The sequence below is a fragment of the Haemorhous mexicanus genome, chromosome Z (assembly GCF_027477595.1).
Source record: "Haemorhous mexicanus isolate bHaeMex1 chromosome Z, bHaeMex1.pri, whole genome shotgun sequence".
Classification (NCBI taxonomy): domain Eukaryota; kingdom Metazoa; phylum Chordata; class Aves; order Passeriformes; family Fringillidae; genus Haemorhous; species Haemorhous mexicanus.
In genome coordinates this window covers 4,401,566-4,413,601 of record NC_082381.1, presented here as the reverse complement: position 1 = coordinate 4,413,601, position 12,036 = coordinate 4,401,566, and the positions used below count along the sequence as shown (strand labels likewise).

General features: G+C 49.1%; 1 protein-coding gene across 1 annotated transcript in view; it reads left to right on the top strand.

The window, feature by feature from the left end:
• Positions 1 to 1,193: 1,193 nt before the first annotated feature.
• LOC132342055 (uncharacterized) overlaps positions 1,194 to 12,036 on the top strand; it is a 47,745-nt gene continuing 36,902 nt past the window's right edge. Inside the window, exons 1-6 of the mRNA XM_059874245.1 lie at positions 1,194 to 1,226; positions 2,988 to 3,119; positions 6,339 to 6,476; positions 6,558 to 6,671; positions 10,699 to 10,811; positions 11,471 to 11,588. Of these exons, the coding sequence (XP_059730228.1) occupies positions 1,194 to 1,226; positions 2,988 to 3,119; positions 6,339 to 6,476; positions 6,558 to 6,671; positions 10,699 to 10,811; positions 11,471 to 11,588 (648 nt within the window). The remainder of the gene's footprint in view (positions 1,227 to 2,987; positions 3,120 to 6,338; positions 6,477 to 6,557; positions 6,672 to 10,698; positions 10,812 to 11,470; positions 11,589 to 12,036) is intronic.

Here is a 12,036-nt window from a genome sequence, read left to right as displayed (position 1 = left end):
TTTGTCCCAGCTGACTTTTGGCTTCAATAAGCTGCAAGGAGATGTTTGTATAGTCCATGAAGCTGTGGCAGGCCTTTCTTGTTGCATGTGGCCAAAGAAAGGAACCGCGCAGTGTCGAAGCCTCCTTGTTAGGCAAACAGCAGAAGGGGCAAGTATCTGTTGATCCGTTTTGCCCAGAAGTCTGCGGCTTTGGCAATTGCATTGGTACCCGCAGTGGGGGTGAAGCTGCAAGTCCTTGACAGCTGTCTTGTGTTGCTCAGAAGAGGAAGGCCATCTTGAAATGGTGGCTGGTGTACTTGAAGTCAAACAAGCAACTTTGTGGATGGGGAGCTGTGTTGGTCCGAAGGAGGCAGGGGTGCTGCAGGTCTGGAGAAGCTGCAGATGAAGCAGACTGTGGCCCGGTGGCCAAGAAGGCCAAGGGCATCATGGCCTGTGTCAGCAGCAGTGGGGGCAGCAGGAGCAGGGCAGTGAGCATCGCCCTGTGCTGGGCAGCGCTGCGGCCACAGCTGGAGTGCTGTGTGCAGCTGTGGGCCCCTTGGAAGCAGAAAGTGATAGAGGGGCTTGAACGTGTGCAGAGAAGGCCACAGGATCTGGCTAAGTTAGTGGAGCACAAGGCCAGTGAGGAGGTGCTGAGTGAGCTTTAGCCTGGACAAGGGCAGGCTCATGGGGGACTATATAGATGCCTTCATGAGACTGCTCACCACAAGGGCTGTTTCCCTTTCCAAACGTCTGCTCTCTGCATCCAAGTGTTTTAGACACATGCAGAGATTACACTTTCGTCTTGGATTTTGTTGGTTTCCTAGGAGGAGAAGCCCTGTTCATTTTCGAGTTTTCCAGCAAGCATGGAAGCTTCTGCACTATTTTCCGTCTTATATCATGCAATGAAAGGGATTCTGAACCCTTTCTGGTTTTCCATGTCTGCCACAGCAGTTGCAAAAACCTTGCTGGATCTTTCCTACTTTTCCATTACAGAGCTTTCACGAAATAAAAAGCTGCATTTTGCACAAACAACGTTGCTCACTGAAAGCAGACAGGGAGGAGTAATGAATTCTTAGCAATATATAATGATCTGTTGAATTGGCCCGTTTCAGTCTGGGAGTAACTTAGGATGCCATTACCAACAAAGTTGATGAGTTCTTCTTAGCAGATGTGGCTGTAGATGTGAGGGGGAATCAAGTTATAAGCCCTAGGTAATGGCTTATCCCTATGATTCCCTCTTGCCACAGGTGACAAGACCAAGAGCTGCCTTTCCTCTGGCTCTCCCTCCAATTGCTGAAGAAGCCAAGGAGGAGGAAGATGAGCAAGAAAAACTGAAGCGTGCAGCTGTGGTCACATCACCGCCTGCTCGTTCCAAGAGAGTTAGTGCCCATTGTGTGTGGTGCTGTCTTTAGTACAAGGCAGAGGTGCAAGCTTCTGAGCAGCCAGCACTTGCTGTTGCTGGCTGAGGATGCTGAATGCTGGAGTCCTGTATGATAAAATCATTTCCTGTAGGCAGTGACAGCAAGAAATTGGCCTTTGACCTGTCATGCTGGGTGGGGCACTGAAGATCTTGGGGCGGCAGATGAGCATCTGGCTGCTTTGCTCAGGAAAGCTGCTTCTCTGGGCTTCTGCGATGTTATGGCCAAGGGCTAAGTTGTAGTGCTGGAGTTTAAAGGGCTCTTTTGGTTTGTTTTCCCTTTTTGGAAAGGTGTCTTTGGCTTGTGGAAATGTTTTTAAGTTTTCTTGAGTCGTTCCTCACTTGTAGAGTGTCTGTTGGCCCAGCTGTCTTTTGGCTTTTGCTAAGCTGCATGGAGATGATTGTGCTGTCCATGATGCTGTGGGGAGCCATTCTTGTCTCAGGTGGCCAAAGAAAGGAACCGCGCAGTGTCGAAGCCTCCTTGTTAGGCAAACAGCAGAAGGGGCAACTTTCTGTTGATCCGTTTTGCCCAGAAGTCTGCAGCTTTGGCAATTGCATTGGAGCCCGCAGTGGGGGTGAAGCTGCAAGTCCTTGACTGCTGTCTTGTGTTGCTCAGAAGAGGAAGGCCATCTTGAAATGGTGGATGCTGTATTTGAAGTCAAACAAGCAACGTTGTGGATGGGGAGCTGTGTGGGTCAAAAGGAGGCACGGGTGCTGCTGTTGCAGGTCACCTGAGGATGAGGCAGACTGTGGCCCGGTGGCCAAGAAGGCCAAGGTCATCGTGGCCTGTGTCAGCAGCAGTGGGGCAGCAGGAGCAGGGCAGTGAGCGTCGCCCTGTGCTGGGCAGCGCTGCAGCCACAGCTGGAGTGCTGTGTGCAGCTGTGGGCTCCTGGGAAGCAGAAAGTGATTAGGGGCTGAAGTGTATGCAGAGAATTCCACGGGAGCTGGGCTGGGGTGTGGAGCACAAGGCCAGTGAGGAGGTGCTGGAGAAGCTTTACCCTGGACAAGGGGAGGCTCATGAAGGACCTTCAAGAAGACTTCCTTGGATGCCTACATGACAGTGCTTACCACAAGGGCTGTTCCCCTGCCAAAAGTCCCCTCCCCGCATCCAAGTGTTTTAGACACAGGCAAAGCTGACACTTTGATCTTATTGTTGGTTGGTTTCCTAGGAGGAGAAGCCCTCTTCATTTTCTCTTTTTCCAGCCAGCAAAGATGCCTCTGTACTACTTTTCTGGCTCTTATCATGCAATGAAAGGGATTCTGAACCCTTTCTGGTTTTCATTGTGTCAGCAGGAGTTGCAAAGGTCTTGCTGGCTCGTTTCTTCTTTTCTATTTTAGAGCTTTCAAGAAGTAAAATCTGCATTTGCAGAGACAATGTTGCTCATTAAAAGAGCCAGGAAAGAATATCAAATACATAGCCATATTCTATTCTGTTGAATTGGCCCATTTCAATCTGGTTGGAGTGACTTAGAATGACATTGCCGACAAAGCTGATGATTTCCTTTTAGCAGATGTGGTTATAGATCTAAGGAGAAGTGGGGTTATAATTGATGGGTAATAGCCTGTCCGTCATGCTTCTCTCTTGCCACAGGTTACAAGACCAAGAACCATCTCTCCCCTGCCTCCCTCTGCTCCTGGAGAAGAAGCCAAAGATGAGGAAGTTGAGCAAGTCAAATGGAAGCGTCCAGCTGTGGTCACACCACAGGCTGTTCATTCCAAGAGAGTAAGTGCCCATTCTGTGATGCTGTCTTTAGAGCAAAGCAGAGGTGCAAGTTTCTGAGCAGCCAGCACTTGCTGTTGCTGACTGAGGATGCTGACTGCTGGAGTCCTGCAGGATGTAGGCATTTCCTGAAGGCAGTGACAGCAAGAAATTGGCCTTTGACCTGTCATGCTGGGGCACTGAAGAGCCCGGGGTTGCAGCTGAGCTTCTGGCTGTTTGGCTCAGAGAAGCTCCATCTCTGGGCTTCTGCGGTGTTATGGCCAAGGGCGAATGTGGTAGTGCTGGAGGTCAAAAGGCTCTTTTGGTTTGTTTTCCCTTTTTGGAAAGGTGTCTTTGGCTTGTGGAAGTGTTCTGCAGTTTTCTTGAGTCGTTCCTCACGTATAGAGTCTCTGTTGGCCCAGCTGCCTTTTGGGTTTTGCTCAGGTTCAAGGAAATGTTTCTGCTGTCCTTGAAGCTGTGGCAGGCCTTTCTTGTTGCGTGTAGCCAAAGAAAGGAACCGCGCAGTGTCGAAGCCTCCTTGTTAGGCAAACAGCAGAAGGGGCAAGTTTCTGTTGATCACTTTTGGGCTGAAGTCTGCAGCTTTGGCAATTGCATTGGTACCTGCAGTGGGGGTGAAGCTGCAAGTCCTTGACAGCTGTCTTGTGTTGCTCAGAAGAGGAAGGCCATCTTGAAATGGTGGATGCTGTATTTGAAGTCAAACAAGCAACGTTGTGGATGGGGAGCTGTGTGGGTCAGAAGGAGGCAGGGTTGCTGCAGGTCTGGAGAAGCTGCAGATGAAGCAGACTGTGGCCCGGTTGCCAAGAAGGCCAAGGGCATCATGGCCTGTGTCAGCAGCAGTGGGGCAGCAGGAGCAGGGCAGTGAGCGTCGCCCTGTGCTGGGCAGCGCTGCGGCCACAGCTGGAGTGCTGTGTGCAGCTGTGGGCCCCTGGGAAGCAGAAAGTGTTTGAGGGGCAGGAGAGTTTGCAGAGAAGGCCACAGGATAAGTTAGTTAGTGGAGCACAAGGCCAGTGAGGAGCTGAGGGAGCTTTAGCCTTAACCACTGAAACCTTGTGAGGGACCTTCAGTATCTCCTCTGTGCATTCAAACATTTTACCTACTTTTGGAATTGGCTTTCTTCTCCTTTTTTTATTGTGATTTTTTTGCTTTGCCTAGAGGAAGTGTCTTGTTCATTTTCTTTTTCTCCCAACTAAACTGCTTTTCCTCTTTATTTCCTGCCCTTTTACAGTACTCGGACTGCTACAATTTTTTATTCCAAAGTGTCACTTCTCGTGAATGCAGTATATTTTTGCATGAGAACACACCGTTTGGTACAGGGATGTTGGTGCAGAAGAAGCTTTTGTGGCTCCAGGCCTTCCAGCATCCCTTTGAACTTAAGAGTGCCTGTGACTTTCTGTAGACAAGGAAATCAATGTGTGTTTTCTTTGGGAATTGAGCAGGAGATCAATGCCCTTGCATTCCAGCTGCTCCTCAGAGATCAGAGGAGCTGGTAGGGGCTGGCCTTTATTTCTTTTTATTGCTTCCAGCCACTTTAGCACCATCAGTATTGTCGAGTCCAAGAGAAGAACTTGCTCAAGCACAGATGCACAAAGAGTGCATTTCCCAGTGCAATGCTCTGGGTCTGATCACTTTCCATAAGGACCTGCACATTCCAGATTCCCCAAGAGTGTGCTTTATTGAGCAACTGGAGAGCAATCTCAGGATTGCTGCTGAGCGGGGCACTGGCTACCAAGTTTTGATGTGTGTAGCAACAGAGAGGTCAGAAAATAGAGATTATAGTATAGAGATCTGTCTGTCTGTCTATCTATCTATCTATCTATCTATCTATCTATCTATGTAACATTTACATAATTGAATCTTCCCGGCTCTGGTCCAAGGCAGTTGGAGGTGCAAAGGTCACCTAAAGCATCCCTTTCAGGAGAGAATTAGAGACACATTCCCTCCACCAATTCTGAGCAGGCAGAGATGTTTCCCCCTCCAGATAGGATGTTTTTTTCCCCCCTCAGAGTTGTTTTCCTCCTCTGGCCTCTTCTGCCCTGAAGTCTCCAGTTAACTTTTTAGATTGCTGCCTGTCCTAGAGAGGTGGAACAATTCCACGTTTAGCTGGTGTTCAGTGACTCTGGTCATACATGCCATGCATTACATGACACATGGTTTCCTTCACTGGCCTCCCCAGGGCTGTGTAAGTGCATTCGTTAATGGGGCCTTAGCAGAGTCTCTTTTACTGCTGGTCAGAATTCTCAGTTGACAGCAGAGGGAGAAGAAACACCTTGGTTCTCTTCCATATACTGAGGTGGCCATCGAGGCTCTCTGACCTCCATCAGAGATCTGTGCATGCATCCTCATCTTGTGAATGACCAGGTTTTCTAACAAGAGTGTAGATGTCAGAAAGGCAGGAATGCTGGTGCAGGCCTGAAAAGAGCATGAACTCCAGAAGTGTGTCTCACAAGGGGTGAGCTCACACAGGAAACCACCTGCAGAGCCAGGATGGAGCTGTGCGACAGGGCGGGCTGACAGTCACTACTGAAAGACAAACAGGACATGGCAGAAGAAGAGGGAGGCCCTCACCAGACCCTTGAGTAATGCCACACCTTCCCTGTCAGCTGCCTGAGAGGCTGTTGGAGCTTCTGTCCCAGGTGGCCTCTGATTGTAGGGCCAGGGTCACTTTGGAATCTGTGCTTCCCCACGGGCAGAGAATGACCCAGTAGAGCAGCACAGTGCTTTGGGAACGTGAGAGCCCATCAGTCCTTGAGTCTTGGCCCACAAAGGTTGTATGGAAAGTTGAAACCCATCTTCTCTTGCTTTCTGTGCAGGCCCTTCTAGAGAAAGAGCAGGAGCAAACTGCTTCATCAGAGATGCCACGCCCGTCTCAGGGAGAGCTGTTCCCAGCCCGAGAGCAGGAAGAGCAGCACAGGCAGCAGGTGGAAGAGCCAGAGGAGAATGGCCAGGTAAGCCTGACTGGCCAAGTGACAGCAGGAAGGGCAGGAAGAGGGGCATAAAACGGAGCTCTTGGGACTGAGGAGGCCAGGAGTCCCACAGGCACTGGAAGCACAGAGCCTTGGAATCTGCAGAGAACAGCACTGGGACAGGAGGGTTACATTGGAAACAGATGTGGGTAGGGAAGCAGAAAGAAGTGGCTGAATAAATGTGATTTTGAGGCTGCAAGAGGAGAAAGCTGAGCTTGATGGCAGCTCCCAGTCACTTGCTCTGCACTTGTGTGTACAGAACATCAAGGCAGAGCCACAAGCAGAGCTGCCCGAAGCTCAGAGTGACATCATGGCATTGAAGAGAAAGAACAAGGATGACATGAGAAGAGTTCAAGAGGAGAATCTCAATCAGCAGAGGGGCGATCAACAGAACCAGGTGAGTGAAAGAGTGGCAGCCACTCCACCCATGAAACATCCTCTCCCTTCTTGTTTACTGACTAACAAGGACCATGTGCAGGCAGAGCTGCAGGATTCGGAGGCTAGCAACAAGGTAAGGGAGAAGAGGCTGGAGGAAGAAATTAAAATCATCAGAGATAAAGCTAATCGCCTCTCTCAGTCTCTACAAAAGCAAGTGAGTGAAAGAGGGATAGCCACTGCAGTCACCAAACCGGTGGTTTCTGCCCTTCTTGCCTTTCTAGTACAGAGCAGCAGGGAGTGGGGTGATGCCTCTGAGTGCCATCCTGCTGTCGTGTGTATTACAGTCACTCTGAAGGACATTTCCTGGTGTGTTGAATCCCCACTGCTGCCCTGGATGGTTGGACTTGTCCTTTGGCCTTTTGGCCAGCAGTCATCTAAATTGATTCCTGCTTGCCTGTTCTGCTCTCCTTGTTTCTTGAGGTGTTTTTACAGGGGAACATGGTGACCCAGATGGAGGATTGAAGCAAGCTGTCTGTATCCCCTGTCAATCTGTTCTTTCCCTTTCCTCGCAGTCGGTGACTCCTGGCTGACAGGGACAAGCTGTAGTCCCTGACTGCTTTGTTCTGTTTGATTTGAGGTGCAAGTGTTGACACCTCACCGGGCAGCCTGCAAAGACTTCCAGCGAATGTCTGGCAATGAAGGGCCCCAAGTTTGGCATGAGGCACAGGAACAGTGCCCACCAGAATTGCTACAGGACCAGCACATCATGGGCTCTGAACCTGCTGCCGCATCAGCATTACCTCGAGGAAGCCCTTCTGTCAAACCTGGGAACTCGAGCTCGGGCAGTTCCTTCGTCTCTCCAAAACAGCAGACTGAGAAGGGGTACCTGGAGATGCTGGGTACGTCTGGTGTGTTTCTTGTCTGAGGGACAGTGTGTTGTGTGCAGGTGTCAGCACAGCTGTACCGAATGCTCCTCCTGAGTTTGGTGTCACAGGGCCATTTAAGACTCCCCAGAGGAAGTGCTGTGCTCCAGGGCAGCGAGAGAGCGCTCTGGGTGTTCCTGCTGCCTCTGAGGGCACCTGGGACTGGCTTGGGTTTGTTGAGCTTCCCTCTCTGCTAAAGGCTGAAGCAGGGATTGTTCTTGGATCAGCAGAAGGCTGTGACCTAGCAAATAATCCAGGCAATTCCTGTCTGTTAGTGGCCAAACTGAATGGAATTTTCAGCTTCCTAAATCCTCCTTAGACTCCTGACTTCCAACCAGTCATCAGAGCAAAAAAACCTCACAGAAATTGACTGGTTTTGGATTTTTGTCTTTTTGGCTGGGTTTTTTTTTTTTTTTTGGTGGGGTGTTTTTGTGTTGTTTTTTGTGGGAGCCTTTTGTTTTTTGTTTTTGTGAGGTTTTTTTGTGGTGTTTTGGGGTTTTTTGTTGTTGACTTGTGGGTTTTTTTGCTGGAGTTGGTTTTTCTCCATCCTGAAGGAGCCCTTCTTCCCCACATCTTGTTGATGCCATTTTTGTGACTTACTGTTACCACTACTACATCTGCAGTTTATTTTCATGAGAATGCTGTATTTTTGTCAATAAGAACTACTTTTGAAAGAACATCAGGTTACAGGACAAATAGAGAGCAGGAGGTGTTTTCCATGTGCCCCCAAAGAAAAAAACAGATACTTTTATAACAACCTGTATTTATTCTTCTAGTTTTATGCTTATCAAGATGTGTCCAAGAGACACATCTAAGTGATGTGATCAGATTAACTGGAGGCATTTCTCAGGAGAGAGCCTCCAGCCCACCCACGGTATAGTCCTCAGATCCATGGCACTTTGTCATACCTGATACCCACTCTTTCCCATGACTGTTGCAATCCTACCCATTGGCCAAAGCCCTGCTCAGATCAGTCTCTAGGAAAACACATCAAGTCCTTTGTGATTCTGCAGCACAACCCAATGAGTCTGCTTCTTGCCCGTAAGAGCTGCCAGTGCTGTGCTCTCAGATAAGACCTGGTGGGGCTGAGACCAGAGCCCCGTGGATTCTGTGTCTACCATCACCTGTTGGGACAAAAAGGGCATTGATCTGCACCTCAGTGTGGCTGATCTCAAAGCCCATCCTGTTGTGTCCTGAATGGGGGCAACAACTTGTATGGGGCTCAGGCTGGCTGTGGCTTCTTCTCACTGCTTGTCAGTGCTCATGCTTGGGCTTTGCCAGACTTGTTGTGCTGGCTGCCCTCTCCCGGAGGGCTGGTGGGACTGCAGAGGCTGGAGCCTTCCTTAGCTGGGAGAGGGGCACCTTTGAGCTCAGCCTGCTCATAAACAGGTGAGGGTCCTGATGCTGAAAGCCTTGTTGGGATTGGTAATAGCATGAGCTGCTCTGGTTTACAAATGGAAAGGAATTCTTTTGGCAAACTGCTGAAAGGTGGAGAAGATGTCCTTCTCTCCTGGAAATGCATCTCCCTGTGCTTTGTTTCCTGTCAAGAGAACTCTTCAAAGGATTGTACAAAATCAGTCTCTGTGCCAGCCGTCTGCACTGCAGGGCTGCCTGTCCTATTGACGTTGGATGTTGTTACCCAGCTGACCACAAAGGGCTCAGAGCACCAGACAGTGGGGCTGCCCTTTGTATCTCCTGGAAGCTGGGATCTCTGCTTTAAAGTCAGCATCTTGCATTTTGTTTCCCTCAGGGAGAATGGTGAATACGGAAAATCCTGCAATGAACTACACTGAAAAGGAACATATTGGCAGTGGGTGAGTCCAACCGCAGTTACTCCTGCACAACCATGGGCCAGGTGTTTTTCTGGTGGAATGTCTATCCAGCGTGAAGTCAGGCCAGCTGCAAACATGTTCACACACTGGGGACAGATTCTCCCATCTCTCGGTGCTGCTCCGAATTTGTGTGTGTGCTCAGAAGGCATTGTCAGACACACCTCCATGCTGCCGAGGTCTTGCCTGCATCAAGGAACAGGACCTGGAAGATATCCTTGTCTCTCAAGTGTGGGACAGCTCTGTGTTAATTTCTTTAGCATTTTTGTATGTCTCAAAATCATACTGCCCCACTAATGAAAAAAGAAGAAACTTGCTTGCCAGAAAGAGCAACCTACCCCCTATCAAAGCTGTGAGATAACAGTTCCCAGGAACATTTCTTTCCCCTGGTTTGTGGAAGGAAACAGTCTATGGTCAGGATAGGAACCCACCATTTAGAAAGTGAAACGCAAGAGGAAAGAATAAACTCCCTTTAGAAGTTGAACCCCAGCGCTTCATGAACAGGCCCAGTGCCCATGCACTTGAGAAGAGCATACATCATCTGCCTTCTGGCAGAGCCCTCCTGCATCCTGCAGCTTTTAGGTATTTACAGCAGAGATCTCCTAAATGGGCTAACTTTCACTCTAGGAGCTAAACAGCTTCTCCTTTCTCTGCTTCTGTTTCATTGCTAGGAGTTTTGGTCATGTGGTTAGAGCACTCAACAATGCCACAGGAGGAGAGGTAAATGTCAACAGCCCCTGCAGACTCTGATGCTCTTGAGGGCCTTCCCCTCTGGGGGGTGGGAGCTGTGGCTGGAGCTTTGGGTAGAGCTGTGCTGAAAAGGCACAAGAAGCACAGACTGGTGCCAGCCCATGAAATACGTTTGGGACTTTGTCCTCCTCAGCTGCCGAAGAAAGGCACGGAGGGCAGCGGTTCCTTTCAGAGAAGGAGGCGCTCACTCGCTCTTCGTTGCCAAAATAAAGGTGGTGCCTTAGAGCACCTCCCTGCTCTTTGGGGCTACAGCTTCAGAGTCCTGAATTCTCATTTCTGGCTGCCAGCAAATACATCTGAAAGTTACTGGGAGTTCCTTAGCCACCTGCAGTGTGCACTTGGGAACTGCACGTAGGGAGAGATCTGCAAGGTGTCCCTAAAAGCCCTAAGCCCTGCCCACAGCCCAAGATGTATCCACCGAGTATTAAGGCATAGATTACTTCTTCTGAATCCCATACAAAGCAGCAGAGAGTATGGTCAGAGGTTTGGGGGTGATAGCTGAGACACCACTGTTTCCAAGTGGACAAGGCAAGATGTCAGTGGCCCCATGTGTTCTGGAACTGCCCCCAAGGAAGCAGAGAAATGGGCTGTTGGAATGTCAGCTCCTAATTACTGCAGTGCCTAATCACAAGGCAGTTTGGCACAGCTCAGCTGTGTCATTGCAAAATCACTTGCTCCATGTGTGTTGTGGTCTCGTGCCACCAGCTTCTCAGGTTACTGATTTTCAATGTCATTTTAGGTGGCCATAAAGAAAATAAATCTTCAAGGACTGCAGAGGAAGCAACTAACAGTTAATGAAATCATGATCATGAAGAGGAATAGGAGTCCCAGTGTTGTGAATTATTTAGACAGGTGAGAGGTCATGGTCTTATCCCATGGATGTGCATTTACATACAGCAAACATGAGAGGTTAAAAACCCACTTTGGTCAGTGGCAGGAAGTAGAGCTGTTCATTATTACTTATTAATATTTCTCTATTCATCTCCAATGGATTAGAAGAGAGTGCATCTTGTTTGCATGAGTTTTCCCTGGAACGCTTGAAAATTATTCCAAAATTATTCAGAACCTGGATCAGCTGTATCTTCTTAAGTCAGCATCCTCAAAATTCGCTGCCTTCCCATTTTTTGGGATTGATTTTTTAAAGTTTCTTAAATGCTAATGAACCATCCTAAAGTGGATTTCCCTTAGATCGTTGCCCCTCTTTGCCATGGTCATGCATGCCAGGAAGACTACGTGCTTATTTCCAGAAACACCAGGTGTGAAAGGCTTTTTATCTGGGCTGTTACTAAACTGCACTTTTCACTTGCTGCCCATCTAAGACATCTCCTTTTTCACAGCAGTGCCTTTCTCCTCCAGACTGCACAGATTGTAAACAATGCACAGCTGAGAGGGAATGTCTATTCCTTTGATTCTGTCCTAGTCCCAAAGGGACCTGGAAACAAGAAACCCGGAAGTAAAAAATCAATGTAGCCATGCATGTTCATCTCCACACCCTTGTTTCCTTCTTTCAGCTATCTTCTGGGTGAGGAACTCTGGCTGGTTTTAGAGTACATGGACGGAGGCGCCCTGAGTGATGTCATCAGTGAGACCTTCCTGTCTGAAGAGCAGATGGCAGCCATCAGTCGGGAGGTCAGCAATCCCATCTGTGCTTCCGAGGGCTTGGGCAGGATTGTCTGGGAAACAGGGGCTCAGAGCTGGAGTGATTTCATGTGCCAGACTTTGTTTCTGTGTGGCTGGTATGCTATGGGCAAGTAAAAGCATCTCAAGTGAAACGCCTGCCAGTGCCACTGCACTCACTGTACTCAGTTCTTGTACTCTTATTTCCTGCTGTTGTACTCTAGCTCTGCCTCTTGTATTTGCTGTTCTCCATCTTCCTAAACTTTTGCCTGTCTTCACTGCATTCCTTGCCTGTGACAGCAAAGGTGCTCGTGGCAGGATTTGAAACGAACAGCAAAGAAAAAAGAGAGACTCGTTTTGCTCAGTCCTCAGCTAAAAAGGAGTGCAGCTAAAATGCTGTTTGCTTCTGAGCACATGCACTGCAGCAGCAGTCATCCTGGCTGGTTTGCAGGGGACAGTC